At 36.6% G+C, this 22,514-nt stretch overlaps 1 protein-coding gene across 1 annotated transcript in view; it reads left to right on the top strand.

The window, feature by feature from the left end:
• Nucleotides 1-22,514, top strand: part of RAPGEF2 (Rap guanine nucleotide exchange factor (GEF) 2) — a 295,150-nt gene that overhangs the window by 61,093 nt on the left and 211,543 nt on the right. The window contains exon 2 of the mRNA XM_012651918.1: nt 22,097-22,167. Within this exon, the coding sequence (XP_012507372.1) occupies nt 22,097-22,167 (71 nt within the window). The remainder of the gene's footprint in view (nt 1-22,096; nt 22,168-22,514) is intronic.

Genomic DNA, 22,514 nt, shown 5'->3' with positions numbered 1-22,514 from the left:
TTCTAAGATTGTAGGTGTGAGCCACTTCACACGACCCTTGTAATATTTTTTCCCCCATAAGATTACCCAGGGAGGAAAGAAATACATGAAATGCCAATGAGTTTAGGCAGTGGACTGTAATCAAGAATCATCTTTTTGTTACCTGCTACCATCCTACTTCCAAATACCTGCTCCAAATAGGAATGCTTTCTTTTTTTTTTCTTTTGAAAGCTTGAGGGGATACAGGTGTTCTTTGTTACATGGATAAATTAATTGTATAGTGGTGAAATCTGGGATTGCGGTGTACCGTTGCTCAAGTAGTGTACATGGTACCCAATAGGAATTGTTGCTGATGATGACTGTGCACCACTTGCTGAGCTGTAAGGGCTTAATTTTTTTTTTTTTAATTTTGTACCATACTCTTCTAGAAAATACAGCCACTAGGTGTTTATCCTTACTAACAGATGGGAGTACTTGAAGTGAATGGTTCAGTTATTGATAGAGTGAGAATGGTCTTTCCTATTCCAGTAATTTTGTGTATTATCATTTTGCCTATTTTACAGATTTATTATTATGGCAATTGTGACAGAATTTGTTTTCCTCCAGAACTTCTAATAACATTCTGTTAGTCCTTAACATAATCAGAGATGATCATGGAAACATTTTATTGTGAGGTGTAAACACTTTGTTACAGCTCAACCAGGTTCATTGCCTGCTGCTCAAGAGGAAGCCGATACACTGAGACAGCAGGTGTTACAGCAGAGAAAGAGTTGAGTGTCTCAGGTGCCATGTGAAGAGATAGGAACTTCTCAAGTCTGTCTCCCTGGGAATTTGGGAGAAAGGATATTTAAATATAGTTTGGCGGGCAAAGGGCTAGGAAATTGGGTCTGCTGATTGGCTGGGGGTGAACTTACAGGATTGGGAAGCAGAAATTACCTTCTTGTGCTGAGTCAGTTCTCAGGTCACAAGACTAGTTGAGTTGGTTCCTTGGTATGGGCCACTGGTCTGGTTGGGTCAGTCGTTCCACTGGAATGCGGGATCTGGAAGATACCTCATAGACTTAGGTTTCACAAGGGTGATGCTGTCTATGGGAGCAATGAAGAAAACTCAGAGTCTTCATGACCATCAACTATGTGACTTCAGAGTAGTAAGCAATTATAGGAAGGCAAGTTAAGGAACAATGGCTGGCTTTTTTTTTGTTTTTTGTTTTCTTTTAAACTATGTGTATACCTTTGCAGAGTTCAGGCCCTTACCACAGTTCCCCCCTATGGCCTTTTATTAACTTTATAAAGGATGGTTTCAATTTGAGTGTTGAATAAGCACTTTTGTCCTGATGAAGAATTAGATGTAGTTATTTGTGGATGCTTACTTTATTTTTTAGGGGTAAAATCGGTTGCTTATGTTGCTTAAAAGAAAGCAAATAAGAAAGATTGTAAAAGCTCAATGAAAATTCAAGAACACATTCTAAATATAAGCCCATATTTTTCACATCATGTATTGCAGAAAGTAATTTGAGCTTACATGCAAAAATAAAAGATCTGATTAAAAAATAATGTCCACCCTCCTTAAAACCCATAAGTTAAATCAATTCAGTGGAACAGTCTAAGATATTTCAAGATAATATTGTGTTCATTTAATCTATTTAAATAATTTGGTAAGCATAAAAATTAGAATCACTTTTTCCAGTGCATTGGAAAAAAATTTTTATTCATTGACTCAACACATTTGAATTGAGGGCTTACTATGTGCTAGAGACTGTATAGTTTTAAAAGATGCCAAGAAGGCTACATTGAAAGGTCGAGGATCTGGAAAATAAGTGGACATACTATGAATTATTAATGCAATGGTGAAAGTCATGCCAGGTATCCAGATGAATGTGAAGATGCAGGTAAGATGAGCAAAGTTAGAATCTTAGGTTCTGAAGGGTACCAATTGCTTTTGGTATAATTAATATTATGTTGGTATGTTTTAAGGTATATAGTAGTTTATAAATGACAAACTATTTTTTAAAAAGTGATGTGATTGGACTTGGTTTTATTCCTAAACTGCTGCTATGGAGCATGACCTTAATTTTAGTTTTCTGGAATGGTGATTGTTAATTGTCTTAGATGACATCAGGACTAATTGTGAGGTTTCATATGACATTAGTTTACATTTGCTGGGTAGATAATCATCACATGTATCACTACTGGTAGTTTTTTTTCTTCTTTATTAAAGGGGAGCAGGAAGGGTGAGAAAATGAATATGAGAATGAATTTGAGTGAATGAGAGGAGTGAATATGAGCATATCTCATATTCAGATGGGATTTCAAAATTCTACCATAACAGATATATAATAATAACCTGGCTTACTGTGGAGTTAGTTTATGCATGTATGTCTGTGTGTAGCAGTTTAAAAACTGAAGCTGGGCACAGTGGGTCAAGGCTTTAGTCTCAGCTACTTGGGGGGCTGGGGAAGGAGGATTGCTTAAGTCCAGGAGTTCGAGGCTGCAGTGAGTTATGATCACACAACTGCACTCCAGCCTGGGTGACAGAGATCCTGTCTCTTTTTAAAAACGAACACCCTGTAATACTCTGAAAAAAAGAAAAGAAAAAGTTCACACACACATACACACACACACACACACACCCTCCCCCCGCCCCAAGAAAACAGTGTATTTTGTGACTTAGTCTACTTTGCTGTTTTTGTATTGGTCTTAAGAAAAATAAAGTTCTAAAATATTGCAAGTGTATAGAATGGTACAAAAACAGTGTACTCCCCTGCTGAAAATCTTTAATATACTGTACTCCTGAAAATCTTTAATATTGGAATATATTCTGCAAACTTAAAAAAATTCTCACACAAAGAGCCTTCTATGTTTCTTGAAGGAATTTTTTTTTTCGTTTTTGAGGGGAAGGGGAAAAGGCCTGTGGGATAAGTTTATTTAATATGACATCAGTTGAGTAAAGCCAGCTGTGAGTAATTATCTCTGATATTTGATTTCCAGCTGTTTTGTTGAACTATTATTGGCTTTCAAGGTATTTGGATATTAATTAAATGATGACTCATTATAAAGGAGTCCTGTTTAAAATAGTGGTGCATCGAATAGAACATTAAGATGGACCACCTGGTACAAAGTTTTAGTTCTTTCTGGTGTAACTGTTTATTTTAAAGTCTATACATTTTTAACTTGGAGGAAAACATGCAGATCAGCTATGTTTTGGCAATGATTTTCTATATATTGTATCTATATGTGCATACATAAATAGAATTAAATGTATCCTTGCTTTGCCTAAAGGTTTTTGAAGTCAAGTTATCATTAGTGAAGAATTTAAATTAGATTGAGTATAGACATGGGAATTTTTTATCTTAGCTGATGGATATTGAACAGCAAATTGTGCAAACAATGGATATTTTGGGAAATTTGAAAAAAAATCACAGACATTCAAAGAAAGAAATAAAAAACAAAGTAATTGAAGAATGAAATAAGAAATTAGGAAATAGGAACCAGTCAGATGTGGATTAGTGCTCCAAAGATGTAAGGAAAAGTGCAGAGGTATAAACAGTAACTTGGGCAAACCCCCAGGGCTCTGGCAATGAGGCAGGGTGGGGGCAGAGGGCTGCTGGGTGAGGGGCAAGTACTTCTAGAGGAAAGAAGTATTGTTTTGCAGATAATAAATATTGACCAGACATTCTTACCTCTGCCTTGGGATTTTAGTCCCATTACTTTGTTGATCTCTCCGGGCTTCAGCGTCAGTCAAACTGGAGAAGTGCGCATAGCTATTCGCTACAGAGCTCTCTGCCACTCAGGTTCCAGAATTCAACAAATCTAGACATTTCCTTGGGATTGTGGTGAGTAAATAGAAGTACAAGGTATGGTCTCATTCTGGAAGCATACAGTGTTCATTGAATCGTGTCTGTATTGTCTCGTTCCCACAGGTATTTCATATATACATTTGAAAAACCCAACAATGAAAAATCATTCATTATGAACGATGCATGAATAAATGTTTAGGAGATGAGTAGAGGGGAGAGACCGGGGGTCTGAGGGGTCTGAAAGGCCTCTCAGAGGACGTGTGAATTGATGCTCATCGGGACAGGTTGGGCGGTGGATGTGCACAAGACATGTCAGCAGGCAGCCAAGCAGGGACGGCGCGGGGGCGGGAATGGACCTGAGATGCGCGGAGGCCTGTGCCGGAATGTGGCAATCAGTGCGAGTGTTTCAGCAGGGGAGGGGGCACAACCTAAAGAGAACTACTGTGGGTCCCTCACTTTGTTTATGCGGTACTTGATGAAAGGCCGAGGGCCCTGAGAACGTCCATGTCGCTGAAACTAGAATGAAGAGAAAAGTATGACAGGAGACTTGACAGGATTAAAAAAACAACTAATTAAATGTGTGAAGAAAAATGAAAGGAGTCGCTACAAGTAGCAACCAAGTTGAAGATAACTCCTGCGTGGTTGTCACTAGAATAGCCGGCACACTTGTGCCAGCAGCAGAAGTAGAGAAACCCAAAGGTGTGGCTAGTTGTTTGGGGAACTTTGGTGTGAAGTATAATTAGGTACCTCTTGAAGCTTTGTTTCAACAGCTTTTCAAATGGTAACTAATCAGCTGGTGATTGTGGTGGTTTGTAGGGAAAGTTAGGGTCCAGGAGTCATTTGTAAAGATAGGCTGAGAATAGATGCAGTTTCTAAAGGGAAAAATCCTTACGAAGAAGAGCAGCGGTTCAAAGACCAGCCCTGGAGATACGCAGTGGGAAGAGACCTGGCGCAGCCTGCAGAACCCTGTGTGGGGCCAGGGAGGGACCCCAAGGGGCAGGACTGGCCACACTCGCACTGGCCACCTTCCCTGGCATTTCATGCACCCCTTCTTTTTGTGATTTTTCTTCTTCTTGTTTATCACTATCTTTTTTTTATACTTTATTTAATCTTAGTTGTCCCTTGTCATACCCACAAGGATAGGGGTTTTTGTCTGTTTTGTATGCTAGTCTTGGCACATGGGGAAAAATGAAAATATCAATTTGTTTTAAAGAGATCATCAGTGATCTTGGAGAAAGGAGTTTCAGTAAATTTAGGGGCAAAGATCAGATTCTCAAAGGTTCTATAATACTGTATCTGGATAGTTGAGAAGATAGACAAAAGGAATGTACCTCTCATTCCAAAATGTTGGGAGAGAACTAGAACTGTAGCTATAGAGCACTTAGGAAGGGTTAGATGAAGGGTTTCTGAGGTGGAAAACTTGTGCATTAGTAAGAGAATTGCAAATGATGCAGAGAGAGCACAGTGTTAATGGTTTAAAAATCTGGTTGTGTGTAATTTCTTGTGTAATCTTGTATGCTTGAATGACTTATTTCAGAAAAGACATATAAAAAGGTGATAATGAAGAAAAAGTACCCATTCTGTTTTTTTTTGTTCTTTTTTTTTGAGACAGTCTCACTCTATTGCCTGGAGTAGAGTGCCGTGGTGTCAGCCTAGCTCACAGCAACCTCAAACTCCGGGGCTCGAGCAATCCTCCTGCTTCAGCCTCCTGAGTAGCTGGGACTACAGGCATGCACCACCATGCCCGGCTAATTTTTTCTATATAGATTTTTAGTTGTCCAAATAATTTCCTTTTATTTTTAGTAGAGAGGGGGTCTCGCTCTTGCTCAGGCTGATCTCAAACTCCTGACCTTGAGCAATCCACCCGCCTCGGCCTCCCAGGGTGCTAGGATCACAGACGTGAGCCACCGCGCCCGGCCTGTTCTTTTTTAATTTGTAAAAATTTAATTTTTGCTGGGCACTAGTAGTAAAGCCAGAATTAACATGAATTTTTTTTTGTCGGTGGAGAGGTATGAGGAGGAGTTTTCCTGGTTTATTGGACTGTTTCCTGCATTTCATGTTTTTACACTGAATCTTCTACTTAAAAGGTAATTGGTCTTTTTCGCAGTGCCTGTATATTGGGTAGAATCCTCACTGGCGTGATAAAGCAAGGGTTTGTAAAGGCTACGTGTGGATCATTTAAATGGTATAATATTTCCTTTCGTGGGTGAAAAAGACAATGCTCTGGTTCCAGAGAACAAGAAATACAACAGATAGTACTTATCTGTCTTATTTGTTAAGGTTAAGCAGATATTAAATGACAAATAGGCACAAGTAGTTTAATGCAGTAGATTTAGTTCCAGAAATATTGATTGTTTGACTTTGATTTACTAACATTTTTCTACCAAAAGTGAGAATCGGCTAGAGTGAAATGAAATTTAAAATAAGGTAGGGCTTATATATATAAATATATGTTATCCTTCACATTTATCATGTTGCAAAGTAATACAGTTTTTATAAAAACCCCGGTGCCATTGTTCAAAGCATTTTTAGAACTTATGTTGGGATTATTATCAGAGTTGCTTAGTAAATCCCACAAAGAAGTTACCTCTTTATATAATTGTATGTTGTTTTTAAGCCTGATTGAGCTTAAGTATCTACCTCCTTCGCCAGGCTTAGTCCTGGGTGAGTGTTGGATGTTTCCAAAAGCCAAATCTCCCCAGAAAGGCTGAAGAATTGCTACTAATTCAAAAGGTGATATTCACAAGAATGTGCTTACAGATATTCTTGAAACACAGACACCAATGCAGGCATTCGATGAGTAGCCTGAACATTACTGTGAATGACCAGAGAATAGAGGGAACAAATCCATCCTCGGCCTTCCCTTTCCTCACCCTCAGTTTGTTACACAGGAGGCAGACTAGATGCAGGGCAGTGGAAGGCCAGGCCCCACACATGTTCAGCACAGCTGGTGGTTCTGCAAAGTTGGGTTTCATCCCCAGGGCCCAGGGGTGTGCAGATTTATTAGTATTTCTTGACAGAAGGCATCACTCTATATTAAATTATTATTGAGCTGTAATAAATTTAAATAATTTGATACAAAATATGCTTTGGAAACAACACCACTTTTCTCATGACAAAAGGACCTGATGCTAAATATAGGGTATAATCACATTTCCTTATGCAGAGGAAGTTCTCAATAACAATTTGTCAAGTGAAGCAATGAGCAGTTACAGATATTTATCATTTTCTGTATACTAATTTGCTTTGTAGGTAGCTTGAGGATCAAAGGCTAGAGGAGAAGAATATGTGTGATATAATACAGAAGTTTTGGTATCAGCTGGCAGCAGTGGTGGAGTGGCAGAAAGCATTAGTTAAATTTGGGAGAATGAAAACTTGTCTTCTTATACCCTTGATTCACAATTGAATTTCTCTCCTGCATTGTGGCCATTTGTGAGGATTTTTTAATCTATTTTAACAGACTGAGTTTCTTTGAGAGCCAGAGTATGTTGTACCAATCTTTGTATCTCCTAGACAACCTCCTGGCACGGTGCTCTGCGAAGACAAGTATTCAATACATTGAATTTACCAGTGAACTGTGAATGAAGGGAAGGGATAAAATATGAACAGATTTTCAATCTCTTCTACTCCAACTCTCTGTTGAAATTTGGGACTAAATAGAAGTTGTCATTTGTGTTAGGAAAAATATAGATTGTATTTAATTAAAGATTCTTTATTGCTTTTGAAATCCTGCTGTTCTCTTTTTAAAAAGTTTACTTTTTAAATTGACACATAAGAATTGTGTATATTTATTGTGTATATGATGTTTTGAAATATGTATATATTGTGGAATGGCTGAATTGAGCTAATTAACATATGCATTACCATACATACTTATCTTTTTTTGTGGTGAGAATACTTAAAATTTACTCTCAGTGATTTTTAAGCATACAATATATTGTTATTAACTATAGAAACCTTGTACATTAGATATCTTGAACTTATTCTCCCTATCTGAAATTTTGTATCCTTTAGCTAATATCTCCCCACATTCCTATTCATAACCACCATTCTACTTCTGCTTCTTTGAGTTTAACTTTTCTTGACTCCACATATAGGTTAGATCATGTGGTATTTGACTTATTTCACTTAACATGATATCCTCCAGTTTCATTTATATTGTCACAAATGACTGGATTTCCTTTTTTTTTTTCCTTAAGGCTGAATAGTGTTCCATTATGTGTGTGTGTATGTGTGTATATTTATTCATAGTTTATGGATACTTGAATCCATATCTTATATCTTAGTTGTTGTGAATGCTGCTGCAATGAACATGGGAGTACACATATGTCTTCTACATACTGATTTCATTTCCTTTGACTATATACCCAGTAGTGGGATTGCTGGATCACATGGTAGTTCTCCTTTTAATTTCTCGAGGAGCCTCCGTATTGCTTTCCATAATGGCAGTATTAATTTATATTCCCACCAACGGTGAGCAGGGTTTCTCTTTTCTTCACATCCTCTCCAACACTTGTTATGTTTTTTGTTAACAGCCATTCTAACAGGTGTGAGGTGATATCTTATTGTGCTTTTTAATTTGCATTTCCCTGATGATTAGTGATGTGAACATTTTTTCATATACTTGTTGGCCATTTATATGTCTATTTTGAGAAATGTCTGTTCAAGTTCTTTTCCTATTTTTAATTGGGTTGTTTTCTTGCTATTGAGTTGTTTCTTATATATTTTGGATATTAACTCCTTATCAGATATATGGTTTGCAAATACAGTTGGCTCTCCATATCCTCGGGTTTTGCACCTGCAGATTCAACCCATTGTAGATCAAAAATAATTTTAAAAACAATAAAAATAACAATACAACAATAAAAACTAATACAAATAAGAATATAGTATAACAACTTTACATAGCATTTACATTGTATTAGGTATTATAAGTAATCTAGAGATGATTTCAGCTATGTAGGAGGATGTGTCTAGGTTATATACAAATGCTATGCCATTTTATTTAAGGGAAATTCTGGAGGGCGGGTCCTAGCACCAACCCCCATGGATGCTGAGGGACGACTGTATTTTCTTTCATCTCATAGGTTGTCTCTTTATTCTCTTTCCTTGGCCTTGCAGAAGCTTTTTAGTTTGATGTAAGTACATTTGTCTATTTTTGATTTTGTTGCCTGTGTTTTGGGGGTCATATCCAAAAAATCATTTCCCAGATCAATGTTGTGGAGCTTTTCTGCTTGTAGTAGTTTTATAGTTTCAGGTCTTTGTGATCCATTTTGAGTTGATTTTTGTATATGGTATGAGATAAGGGTCTAATTTTAGTCTTCTTCATTTAGATGTCCAGTTTTCTCAACACTTATTGAAGATACTGTCCTTTTCCCCTTTGTGTGTTCTTGGCCTTTGCTGAGAATCAGTTGACCATAAATGGTGGATTTATTTCTGGGCTTTCTGTTCTGTTCCGTTGCCTACTTATTAAACTGTCTGCTATTAGAGTGTAGAGTACACTGTATTTTACTTTAAAAGCAGAAATTATCTAAGTATTATCTAAGTAAGAAAACAAAAATGAAAAACTAAAATGTCGTTCTCAGTATGTTGTGGGAGGTCTCTACAGCCTGAAACAATCTTGGCCAATACCAGAGAATTACTGGTGCCTCCTTCGCCCTGAGACATCCCTCCCCCTTAGACATTCATAATTACCATTAAAAGTTGACTAATAATGGTAGCCAGTGCTCAAAATAGAAAGTGCCTACTGTATACTGGGGCCCTGTTGAAGCACTTTGCAAAATCTTAATACTGTTATTATCTCCATTTTACTGGTGAAGAAACCAAGCCCCAGAGAGGATGAGTGACTTGTTCAGGGATGCAGAGCTAATAAATGGCAGAGTCCGGTTCTGAATTCGGGACTTGTGGCTCAAGTGACTCATAATCTTAGCCCAGTGGCCTGACAAGCAGAGAGTACATAGGGGAGTCTGCTGGCAGGGCACACTCTGATTACCTACCCTGCCCAAACATCTTCCCACATTTTCTACAAATTTTCCATCTGTTCCACGGCCCAGAATTCTCCCAGAAGTTTTAGAGATTTCTTTAATGTAAAAGAAATGTCTCTTAAAATTTTATTAATAAAAAAACCTTACTTTGGGGAGGGTCAAAATACCTAGAATGCTTTTCTCTGGAAAGTTTTGATGCAGAGAGTAAGAGCTGGAAATTGGAGGTAAATAACTTTGGAAATTTGCAGTCACCCCACCTGCACATTAGTAAAATTGCCCAAGTAGGTGTCAGAGACACTAGTGTTCCAAGTTTTTGGATTTCATCAAGCATTGCCTTTCCCGAATATCATTCAAGAATTAGAGTATCAACATAAGGTGGGCAATTAAAAAATTTCTCCTATTAATGATAGACAAAACAATGAGCTACTATCTAGTATCAATATAATTTCTAATAATGACGTAAGAGTAAAAGAAAAGGGAGGTTTGCGGTCCTATAATGAGGAGGACGTTAAATTGAATACATTTAGCTTATCAAAGATCTCACCACATTGTCTTTGCTCTCTCATTTTGCCACATACTGGTGATGAAAATTTTCCAGTGGACCTACATTTGGAACCCTTGCACTAGCCTTCTTTGAAATGTGTCCTTTACCAGGAAAAGATTTTACAGCATCCTTTTCCTTCTTCTTGTATGGATCCTGTAGTTCCAGGATATACTAGCTGGTAGACAAACCCAACCACCCTTTATAACACTGGCTGTGAAGCAACACATATCCTAAGTTATATTCAGGTATTTAGGAAATGTGTAGTGGGAACCATTGTCCTACCTTTCCTTCTTCTCTCCCTTTCTTATCGTGGTGGCTGCTCTGCGGTAATTGCCTTCCCAGGAGGATCACTCACCACACCAACGGCTCTTGGCTTCCTTCTGATTTCCGGAGGATCTTGGTAGTGATGATCTGAGGGCTTTAGATGTTTGGAGTGCGATGTTAGAGTGTTTCTGTCATGAAGGCAAAGGTCTATTTATGAATGTGGTGGAGTCTGTCATATAAATCAAACGTACCCGTGTACACACTTAAGCTGTAATGCATGCATTCTACATCCTCTGTGAGTGGGAGAGGTAAAACACTTATCTAGGGTAAGTAAAAATGTTAGATTTTAGCTTTGAAGGAGAGTTCAAAACATGAATTGAAAGGTGGGATACTTCAGAAACTATGACCAACCTGCTATCACTTCCAGTGGAGCCCTTAGGAGAAAATATATATAACACATATATTTTAAAAGTCCCTGGTTTCTTCTTCAGGATTCAATAATGTACTTCTTGTTCTATGATTGTTCTTCCTACACTCTTTCCCCAAGTGTTTATCCGGTTGGATGGTTAAACTGTCCCACTTCTCTTCCCCTCCATCTTTTATGGATAGGTCTGAAAGAGACCAATTCTGAATAGTACCTAAAATTTCTTTAGCATTTTAGTTCATTTCTGACCAATAAAGGTGGAAGACTATAATTACAGATGTGGAATATTCTCACTTGCTTTTCTCATCCTCTTGAGAAATATAAAATTTGAGAATAAGTAATACTATTGGTGGTTGACTCCTCAGTAAAACATTCAAGATGGGGAAAACAGCTGTCAAATTATTTTTGTCTTTTGTCCTAGAAAAATGGCTGCAATGAAGTTTTCTATATTTAAAACCTGCTTCCATTCAGAGAGTGCTTCCTTTTTTGCTAAGAGGCAATAAAGAGCCTGTGTCCTTAGTGACCTGCTGGTTTGCTTTTATTAAGACTGTCTAAACTCTACCACTGTAGAACTACTGAGGTTTGTATAGTGAACGGTTTAAAATGAGTACTGTTGATTGTGCCTGTGGAATTAGGTCGGTGTTAGAAACTTGAGGCTTCCTGAGAGTGATTTGTGTAGACTCCATAGTCCCTTGTCGCAGAGATGGGAGTTCAGTGATGTATGGCAGCCCCCCGCCCCCCGCCTACCCCCGTCTAAGCAAGGTTTCTGCAAGGTTTAACCAGAGCCAGACTGGGTTTGGGAAATGAGTTGAACACCAACCTGAAGGTTTTAACTGTATTGTTCGGAGGAAAATTTAGAGAAAGGGTGTTTGGTTGACTTTTTTTAAAAATTGGAATCAAAGGTTGTCTAGGAATCATTTTATTAGAGTGTGTGTGTGTTTGTGTCTGTGTCTTTGTGTCTCTATGTGTATATGATTTACATTTCTGGTTTTTTTTTTTTTTACTTAATCAAATGTTAAATTAAAATGTAATCATTCACAGCCTGCTAGCTTAATGATGGAGAGCAAAAACCAGTGCAAGTAATTTTTTGGTGTGTTCGTCTACACATGTGAAATTAAAATTTGACTACAAATTTTGCAGTCTTAGAGTCTATTAAAATATTATAGTTACTTTTAAAATGAAGGTATCTTTTGTTAAGTTTATTCTTGCTGCCTGAGAGATGCGAATTCTGGGAAGCAGTAGGCTTGATGATATAAATGCATTGTTCTCAAGGGGAAATATTTATACTGACTCCTGAAAACAAGAATTGTGGACTCAGTTGGATATTTAATATTATTTGTTCACAAGATGAGTTTTTTGTTAAAACTAAATTGTTGATTTTTCTAATGAGAAATTTTAATCTTCACTAATGAAAGTTGCTTACGTGATTATTTTCCCCAAGGACATGACAGTGAACATGGTGCATAATTTGTATTTTAAGTTGCTAAATATAACACTGCTCATTTAGTAATCATAAAAACTGCCTTGTGACTTCTCCTATAACTGTCTTTTAACCCTTGCATTTTCTTCAATAAGAAACTCTTTGAGAATGAGGATTGTAGGTGATACTTCATCTGTCCCCTAGAATTTATGAAATACTTTCTGTCTTCAGCTCCTTGCTCGGCACGTGGCTCCTGGTGTGGGCTGGCATGGCGGCTCCTTGGCGCCAACTTGAAGTAAAGGAGGAATTGGGACAAGGGAGTGTTTTGTTGTAACTCACAAGTCCATTTTGTAATTTTCATGGTTAATTAATGAGCTCATTACTGTATAGTTACTTTTGTCTCCAGTTTAGGAATGTTTCAAAAACAATTTGAAAAAGATACAAAGAATTCATTTTTCAATGGAAAACACCTGAGGAAATTTTAGACAAACAGGGAATAGCTTGAATCTTTATCTTTTACTTCTGGAATTCTCCATACATGTGTCTCATAAAATTACAATGCTTGAGGTCCTAAGGCTGAGGAAATATATCAGGGCCTTACCATAGATGGCCAGTAGTGTAATTACCAGGTTTTCCTGGGCTTCGACATGTGAATTTGAATGAAATCATCATCCGGGAGGATTGTTTTTCTTTTGGGTATAAATTAGTAAGATCAGAAACAGTATTTTGCCTTCATATGATTTCGGGTTAAAATAGTTATTTAAGAACATATGTAAGAATTTTATTGAAAACCATACACTCTACCATGGGTTTTTTCCCTGCATTTTCCAAAAGTACGCGATGACTTTACTCTCTTGGGTATGAGTAACCGGATGGCACAAAACGCCTCAGCAGTCTAGTGAGCGACATTTGCAATTGCTCTGGTGCTTTACAAAGGTGTGTAGGATGGGGAGGCGGGTTTAAAATAAAAATCTCCCTGCTAGGGACAATAGAAATTAAACAGTTTTAATAGGGGTGCTGATGGACTTGTCCCCCCTCCCTGCCCCTTTTCTTTAGGGGCATGAAGAGAAAGGAATCATCATATTCTTCGAGATGATCTTAAAAATGCTTTAAAGACCCAGATCTCTGCAGTTAAGTGTGCCTGTGAGATCAATTACTGAGTTTTGGGGTTCTAGGGAAGGACTGTCGGTCCGGTCTGCCACCTTGTGGTTGTTTACAGAATTGTCTCAGCATCAGCCTCTGTAGGTATCAATTTGCCGAGGCGCCGAGCACCAAGATTGAAAACACATTCCCTCCGTTTCCTTCTCTCCCTGTTTTCAAGGAGTGCTCACCTTAGGGGGGTGCATACTCCCCACCCCCAGCAGGAATGTTGCCCTTTCCTTTCTTTGTACCCAGTGCATCCACAGTCTGTTGCTAGACGCAGAGATTAGAAAGAGGTGTAAGAAAAGACAGTGTCTTTTTTAAAGGTGCTTGTTCTTTGATTGAGGAGATAAAGTATAAACCCCCCAAAGTAAAGTGACCACACGGAGCACAGGTGAAGGGCCAAGCATGAGTGGTAAAGGCAGCAAGAAGTTCAGTGGCTCAGAAGTGAAGCGGTCACCGCTTCTCACCGGGGATAGGGAGGAGTGTGTTTTAAGGGACATCGTGTTCGATTGCTGGTCATTGTATGGAAAGGGTAGGTGAGTATTGGTGTTTGGGCTTTATTCCAGTGTGGGGAGCCCTGGGAACAGGTGGTTTGAATGTGTTGTACTTGAAACAGTGTTAACAGGTATGTGGTCTGGAGGCAATGGGTATCCTCTGCCCCCAGCTCAAACAGCAACGAAGACAGGTGAGGTTCATTTGGGAAGTTTTAGGCTAAAGTCTCTTTATGTGGTTTGTGAACCTGCTAGAAATACGTGTTATACAATATCGTACACAACAAGGTTCTGTGGGGAACGTTTTGGGAAATACTGCAAAAAGCAGTGCTTTAGAAGGATTAACCTAACAAAATGCTGTTGTTCTATTTGTTATATTGAATTAATTAACCTAACAAAATGCTATTATTCTGTTTTTATATTGGATTAATTCAATGTAACAGGTTTTCTTCAAATGATACTTCAGAATTGTGTGTTAGTTGTAATGTGAATATATTTTAGAAGAAAATATTACATAACAGTTCAGTTTGTTTTCTGATATCATCCACAGATGAACAAATATCCAAGAATGGTGGCAAAATAAATTAGTCCTTCAAAGACAGTTTTAGTAACTCCAGTGTGGCTTGAAACTTGTGGAAAGGCTCTTAAAATTTTAAGATTGAAATGTACTTATTTTAAGGAATTTTTTAAGGTAGAGAGTCTGTGGGTATTTATAAAGCAATTTAGGGGTTCTGTATATTTTATAAATAAGTCATTTGACTTTTTGGGGATACAGATATATTCTAAAAGGATGCATTAATTTATAAAAATTGTGATTATATATAGTAAATATTTCAGGAATATTTTAAATTTTGTGTTCTTAGGATTACCTGGGTTTGTATTCAGATCTCATGGTAAACCGAGCTACAGTTTTTTGAGGATCTGTATGTGCCATGTGTTGTTGTGAAATTATGTGTTAATTTCAGCGACACGGCCTTAGACATGGGACACACAGCTAGCGGGTGACGAGGACCAGGAATTCAGGTCTGCACTATCTGACTCCAAAGCCTATATTCTTTCCATTACATCCCTCGCCTCCTTAGGATGTCTCTTTTATATGTTTTTGTGTGAAGTCTCCTAAATAAAACTGTTAACCACCATATCAATAAACAAAAAGGACTTGGAGAACTTCTTTCTACCCCTTCCCCCTCATTTGATTGTAGACGTAAGTTTGAGCCTTGGATAACCTATCTTTTAACCCCCTTATTAATAATGTTCAAGATATAACTCTCTAATTCATTGTAGTGATATTTCACCCAGAAGGATAAATTCCATTTTTGTCTGTCCGTGTTCTTCTCTGATGGATGCACAAGGGAGGATATGCTAGAGTGAGTACAGTACAGTCAGGACAGTTTCTGGTCCTGTGACCTCTGCTACTTTAATCAAGATGGTGCTTTCTCTTCCTTCTTCTGTTTAAATCTATAGACATTTATCACTTAGGCCACAACCTCCACAGGCCTGCTAATTGTCACACAGTCTTGGCCTCAGTTACTTGATAATTGAGATAGAGTCCTTTTTAAAGGAATCAACCTACTTCCACATATAATTAAATATATAGCTCATATATAAAACAAAACTCATTTTAAAGGAAAAAAATATATTTTTTCTCACTGTGCAGTGCAAAATAATCCCCCTTCTCCATTATTTTTTATTGTGTACAGCAGCAAGGAGTCTGTAGAGGATGCGAGCTAGTGCACCAACATATGGCGTGGGCAGGCAGTGGGGGAAGGAGATGGAGGAATAGTTATCTTCTCTTAGTTCTCCAAAGACTATACTAAAATATGCTGGATATTATTAGTGAAATCTTGATGCTAGCAAACAAATGAAATTAAAAGCTAGCTTTAAGTGAATTTTAAGTTTGCCATGAGGCCTGTTACATATTCTGAATGAGTCTCTAAGGAGAAATTAGAGCCAGAGCCCAAGATGTGGAGTACTTTCCTTCTGACTTCTTTCCCATTAGGCGTGTATTGTGTTTACAGACTCTGAGCAAGAGGGTTGACTTTGGTTAGCGGGTGAACAATAACTCTCCTAAAGCACTTAGAGGATGCTTTTGGGTTTTGAACCTGGTTTACATTTGGGGCCAAAAAAAAAAAAAAAGTCTGTTTTTCATGGGAAAACTTTATTCCAATTAGAGTGTCAACATCTTTGTCTACTGGGCTACAGTGGTTTTATAACTTTGATCTGCTTTCAAATAGCATCTAATTTTGAAAGAAGGATGTCCGTCCTAGAGTAGAACGAAAGGCTTGTTGTTCTAAAAAAAAAAATGCTGCTTCCTGGCTAGAGCAATATGTTCCCGTTTATGCTCAATGACTAGAGAGAGAATTTGGGGGAAAAAATAGCTTGCATTTTTTCAGGATCCTTTGTAATAGTAATAGTCATGCGAATTTTATTTGTCTTGAAGTACAGTTGGGGAGGTTAGAAATTTCTCAGTTTGCATGTCATAGTTTCTTGACAGAAATGGAAATTGAAACACTTTAGGTGATTTAACTCTCTTTTTTTTTTCCTATGGTCAAGTTTGTTGAAGCATAGTTCATTCTGTGAATATGTCTCTTGTTTGCGTAGAGAAAAAAAAGATTAGAATCTAAGAATAGAGTCCCTGAAGGCCATACTTTTTCCTTGGGCATCTTAAGACAAAGTCTTGCTCTGTGAGGCCGCATATCTGGTTCTCCCTATGGTTGCACATTTCAGGTTGATTTGAGGAGCAGAACTTCCTCAGCACCCCACCCATACTTTTTGTTTCCTTGCTGGGTAGAGGCATTTCCATGCCATTTAATAGATTATTTAAATAAAGGCCAACACAAAGGGGAAGTAAAGGTTGAGACTTCTGAGTGAGAAATGAAGGAAGAGAAACAGGGGTGACAACTACAGGCAGGAAGGGAGTGGGGGTGGTTCCCAGCAGTGCAGAGCCGGATTGCTTTGCAGTGGCCTCTCATGCCCCCAGTCTCCTTCCTTCATGTGCTGATACATTGCATTTCTCTTGGTTGTGCTGCCTGAAATGTCATACCACTCAGAGATTTGTTTGGGCTTTGGAAGTGCAAATGCCAGCAAAGAATTCAAGGAAGACAGTTCTAGGGCTCCCACCGATTGATCATTCACACCCGCATTTATGTTCAGATTGCCTGCCCTTTAATTTTCAGCCCAGGGCATAGTGACTTGGTACATGGCTTAGCTAATGTGAGATCTCTGGACACCTTGTGTAAGGGTTTTAGAAAAAGTTGATAGGATTCAAAAGGCACTATTTGCCTATTTCAAAATATTATTAAGTCCACCTTGCTCCAGGAAAGGAGAAGAAAACTTATTTTCCTTTTTACCTTTCAGTGCTGTTTACCTATGCAATCTGTAGTCACTGATAAACTTAATATTTGGCTACTAGGCTCTTTATTGAAGAAAGCTTAAACACAGATTCTTCCTTTTTGTGGTTTGCATTTCCTTTGCTTATCTTTAGTCAACTTTCTTTCATTCCTCAGGGTAGGAGAGCAGAGATTTCTCAATGCCTTTGCCATATATAATTTCTCTGTTTTTTCTTCATACCCAAATCTGCGATGGTCATGTTCATATTGCATAGTGAAACATTACTTGTTTGTTGCCTGCCATCTAGACACCAATTTCTTACCACTCCTGTTAGCTACAATGAAGAAATCTCAAGTTTAGATACAATCTATATGTAAAGTCGTCTAGTTCAAGCTTGATAATACTGCCCCAATTCACAGAATACCATAGAATAATGTTGTCTGCTCTCCTAGTTTATAAACTCCTTGTGGGGCAGGCGTTTAAAAGAAGTTTCTTTTGGGATGACTTATTGTAAGAGTAATAGAAGAAACTCTGACCCTAATTATGGAATTCATTTAGGAAGTTTTTAGTCTGGCTAGATATATAAAATATTCACATGAAAAACAGGATTTTGGGGTTGTGTATTGCTTGAATACACATATTTAGAAGTACTCGGCCAAATACATCATGATTATGTGAGGTGCAAATGTCTTATGTGCAGGTAGTACATACGGAAGGGAAAACTGCTTTTTTAATTTGGTCATGTAGTAACGGTGTAACAGTGTCTATTGTCTCTTTCCTTTAACTCTAATTTTTATGATGCAGGCTAAGTAACAACTTCCTAACTTACGCATTTATGTCAGTGAATTATAAGGTGGTAATATTTCGTTCTCTACGTTTTTATTAACTAATCAATATTATTTAATTTGCAAGTTATTATATATATTGTCTTAAGATAAAGAAGTAATGGTGATTATTATTCATAGATATATTCCGTTAATCATACGAATTATACATTCATACTCAATATTAAGTCCATGTGTATTATACTGACACACATAACGTGTATGACATAACTAACTTATTCAGTGTTGTGACTCTTACACAACTATGAAATTCCATATTGTTAAAAAGCAACAGATTAATAAAGTGCCATTTGATCAAGGAACCAGTCCTTTTATTTTAATTTTATTTGGTTTAGTTGAAGAGGAAGATACTTCGTTATTTCAAGGCCTGTTTACCGCCTGTTCCCTTTTAAGGCTTTAAGGCTATTCTTTCCTTGCTTCTGTCTCTAAGCTTCCAAATTCTTGCTTCTATAATGTTTCTTTTAGAGTCTCCCTCCTTTCTAGAAATAGATTTTAAAAATCTTATTTCTTTCTAATGCTTTTCCAAATATACTTTTTTGGTCAGTGTAAATTTATTTGCTTAATGTTTAAATGAGTGTAAATAGTCTGCTTGCTTAGGTAAAAGTCATGTAGGCCTTGGGCAGATTGTAACACGTTGACAGATATTTCAGTGAACAAAATGTTGGACTTAAAAATTAGAATCAGAATATAAGCTCTTCAGAAACTTCAGAAACAGGGCAGTTTTTCTGTCCTATGTAATGACTGCATGTAACATACAAATTCATAACATTTAAACCAGAATGTGAATTTTAGGATTATCCAGAAGGACCTTTTATTGTAAGTATTAAAGAAAGAAAAATACTCAATAATTAGGACATTTTTATTGGGTTTCCCTAACTGAAAATAGAACATTATGATTAGAGTCTGATTGCTTCTAAAGAAGGGATTTATTAGCTTTAGGAATGTACATTTTGTTATTTGGATGTTGGAAAATGTTGTTTCTACTTTCTTATTTGTATTGAATTTAAAGACCTATTTTTACAGTTCATTCTTTAGATTTTTAAAAGACTTCTCGGAAGTATCAGACTGCAGATGAATAAATTGAAAGGGCATCAGTTTATTTGAAAATTGACCACCAGAGGGTGACATTTTAAATTCCTAATATTGATAAATTTTAAATTGGGATGATTTAAAATTATAGATCAGGTCTTCCCCCCACCTCTTAACACACCATAATATTGCTTTGAAATATGAAATATTTTAGGCTGAAAACCTCTTTAATGTCCTCTTAAAAAAATTTCCAATTCCTTATCTAGTTAGTTTGAATTATTGTCATCTGTGCCCTTAATATATAAAATGTAATTGCACAAGAGTTGTAATTGTTCTTAAATGTTTTCCTAAGGCCACAGACTTTTTTCTTGAAGAATTAGATTTAATCAAGGGAGTATGACTTGTATACTGTAAAGTTGAAAACAATGTTGAAAGAAATTAAAGAAGACCTAAATAAATAAAAAGACATCCCATATCATGGATCGGGAAACTTAATATTGTTAAGAGGGCAGTATTGCCTGAATTGATCTGCAGATTCAGTGCAGTCCTTTAAAAAATCCCGGTTGGCTTTTTTGCATGTATTGACAAGCTGATCCAAAAATTCAGATTGAAAATGCAAGGCACCCAAAAGAACCAAATAATCTTGAAAACAATAGAAGAAGGTTAGAATGCTTTATACTTTCCGATTTCAAAACTTAACTGTAAAGCTGCATAATCAAGACAGTGTGATACTGGCGTTAGAATAGACACATAGACCAATGGAATAGAATTGAGAGACCAGAAACAAACCTTTACATTTATGGCCAATTGATTCTTTTTCAGCAAGCATACCAATACAGTTGAATTGGGGAGAGAATAATCTTTTCATCAAATGGTTCTGGGACAACTGGATAAACACATGCAAAAGAATAAAGTTGAACCCCTATTTCATACTACATATACAAATTAACTCAAAATAGATGATAGACCTAAATGTGAGAGCTAAAACTATAGAATTCTTAGAAGAAAATTTAATAGGAAATCTTCATGATCCTTGTATTAGGTAATGGTTTCTTAAATATGACTCTAAAAGCTCATGCAACAAAAGAAAAAATAAATTGGATTTCATCAAAATTAAAACTTTGTGCTTCAAAAGGGACACCATCAAGTAAGTAAAAAGATAGCATACAGAATGGGAGAAAATATTTGCCAATTATATATCTGACAAGGACCTTCTATCCAGAGCATATAAAGGGCTCTTACAATTTGATAAAAAGACCCAATTAAAACATGAATGAAGAATTTGAATAGACATCATTTATCTGAAGAAGTTACATAAATGGCCAAAAAGCACATGAAAAGATGCTCAGCATCCTTAGTCCTTAGAGAAATGCAAATCAAAACCACAATGAGATACCACTTCACACCTAGTAAGATGGCGAAAACAAAAGAGACAATTATGAGTGGTTGGCAAGGGCATAGAGAAATTGACATTCTCATATGTTGCTGGTGGGCTTATAAAATTGTGCAGCCACTTAGAAAAGAAGTTTGGCAGCTCCTTAAAGGGTTAAACATAAAGTTACCATGTGAACCAGCAATTTCACTGGTAGGTATGTACCCATACGAATTGAAAATGGTGCTCAAACAAAAACACACACAAGAGTTCATAGCAGCATTATTCATAATAGCCAAAAAGCGAGAAAAATAGACATGTCCACCAATTGATAAACAAAATGTAATATACATCTACAATGAAGTCTTACTTGGCAATAAAAAGGAAAGTACTGATACATGCTACAACATGGATGAACCTTGAAAACATTATGCTAAGTAAAAGAAACCAGTCCCCAGAGGTCATATATTCCATTGTGCAATTTCCATCATGAAATGTGCAGAATAGGTAAATCTTTGTCCAGAAACCAAGATTAGTGGTTGCGAGGAGCTTGGGGTAAGGAGGAATGGAGAGTGAGTGCTAACGGGTGGGGGGGGTTGTTACATGGGATGGTGAAAATGCTACGAAATTAGTGATGGTTGTACAACAGACTACTGAGTTAATTTTAAAAGGATAAATTTTATGAGAATTATCACTCAATAAAGCTGTTACTTAAAAAAGGGGAGGATTATTTTACAGATTTCTTAAAATACCATTAAGTTTTGACTAAGATTTAGGGGAGGAGTAAAATATCCACTCATATTCTTGTTATCACGAACTGTGTGTAATCCTAGATATTCATTAGAATCTTAAAATACCAATTCCTTGCTGGCTTCTTAAATGTGAAAATAAATAGGACTTTGAATTTGTACCTGTTCTGAACTTTCATGAATTCTTTTTTTCTGTTTACTGCAGTGTGATCTAGGAAAACAAGGCATGCTTCCTTTGCTAAAAGAAAATATTTAAATGTAAATATTATATATGAGAAAAGTCATTGTGGTAAGAACTGAAAAAAATTGAATTCATACTCAATTTTAAGTGTATTCTTGAAATGTGCATTAATTTTATATTGACTAAAAATTTGATTTAATAATGGTATTGGCAGATATCTATGAAATTAAAATGTTAGATTTGCTATTTTGATGTAAAAGGCAGAAAATAGGTGGTTAAAAAGTAACTAATGAATTTATTTTCATTAATTTGTTGATTTATTTTGTATTTCCAGTAGGTTTTCTGCATATCCCCAAAGCAATTGTAATGGACGACATTTGTGCGATTCAGCTTTTCTTTTAATGTTTATTTTTAATGTCTAAGAAAACATGTATTTTTTAAAAAAGCTATCCATAGCTTAATTTGATCTGTAGATATAATGACTTATTTTAGAAACCTCTTTTCCTGACAAGTCTAATAATTCCTTTCCTTTTCTTTTCAAACAGGATCTGGAAATAGTGTACTCCTATTTACATGGTATGGAAGCCTTATCAAACTTGCGAGAGCATCAACTTAGGTATGCCATTTTAATATTAATTTAATAATAATAGAATTTAATTCCTAAGGCCACAGACTTTTTTCTTGAAGAATTAGATTTAATCAAGGGAGTATGACTTGTATACTGTAAAGTTGAAAACAATGTTGAAAGAAATTAAAGAAGACCTAAATAAATAAAAAGACATCCCATATCATGGATCGGGAAACTTAATATTGTTAAGAGGGCAGTATTGCCTGAATTGATCTGCAGATTCAGTGCAGTCCTTTAAAAAATCCCGGTTGGCTTTTTTGCATGTATTGACAAGCTGATCCAAAAATTCAGATTGAAAATGCAAGGCACCCAAAAGAACCAAATAATCTTGAAAA

Source organism: Propithecus coquereli, unplaced genomic scaffold (assembly GCF_000956105.1).
Source record: "Propithecus coquereli isolate 6110/MARCELLA unplaced genomic scaffold, Pcoq_1.0 Scaffold376, whole genome shotgun sequence".
NCBI classification, from domain to species: Eukaryota; Metazoa; Chordata; class Mammalia; order Primates; family Indriidae; genus Propithecus; species Propithecus coquereli.
Note: the sequence above shows the minus strand (reverse complement) of the source record. Positions and strands in the feature narration are given on the sequence as shown.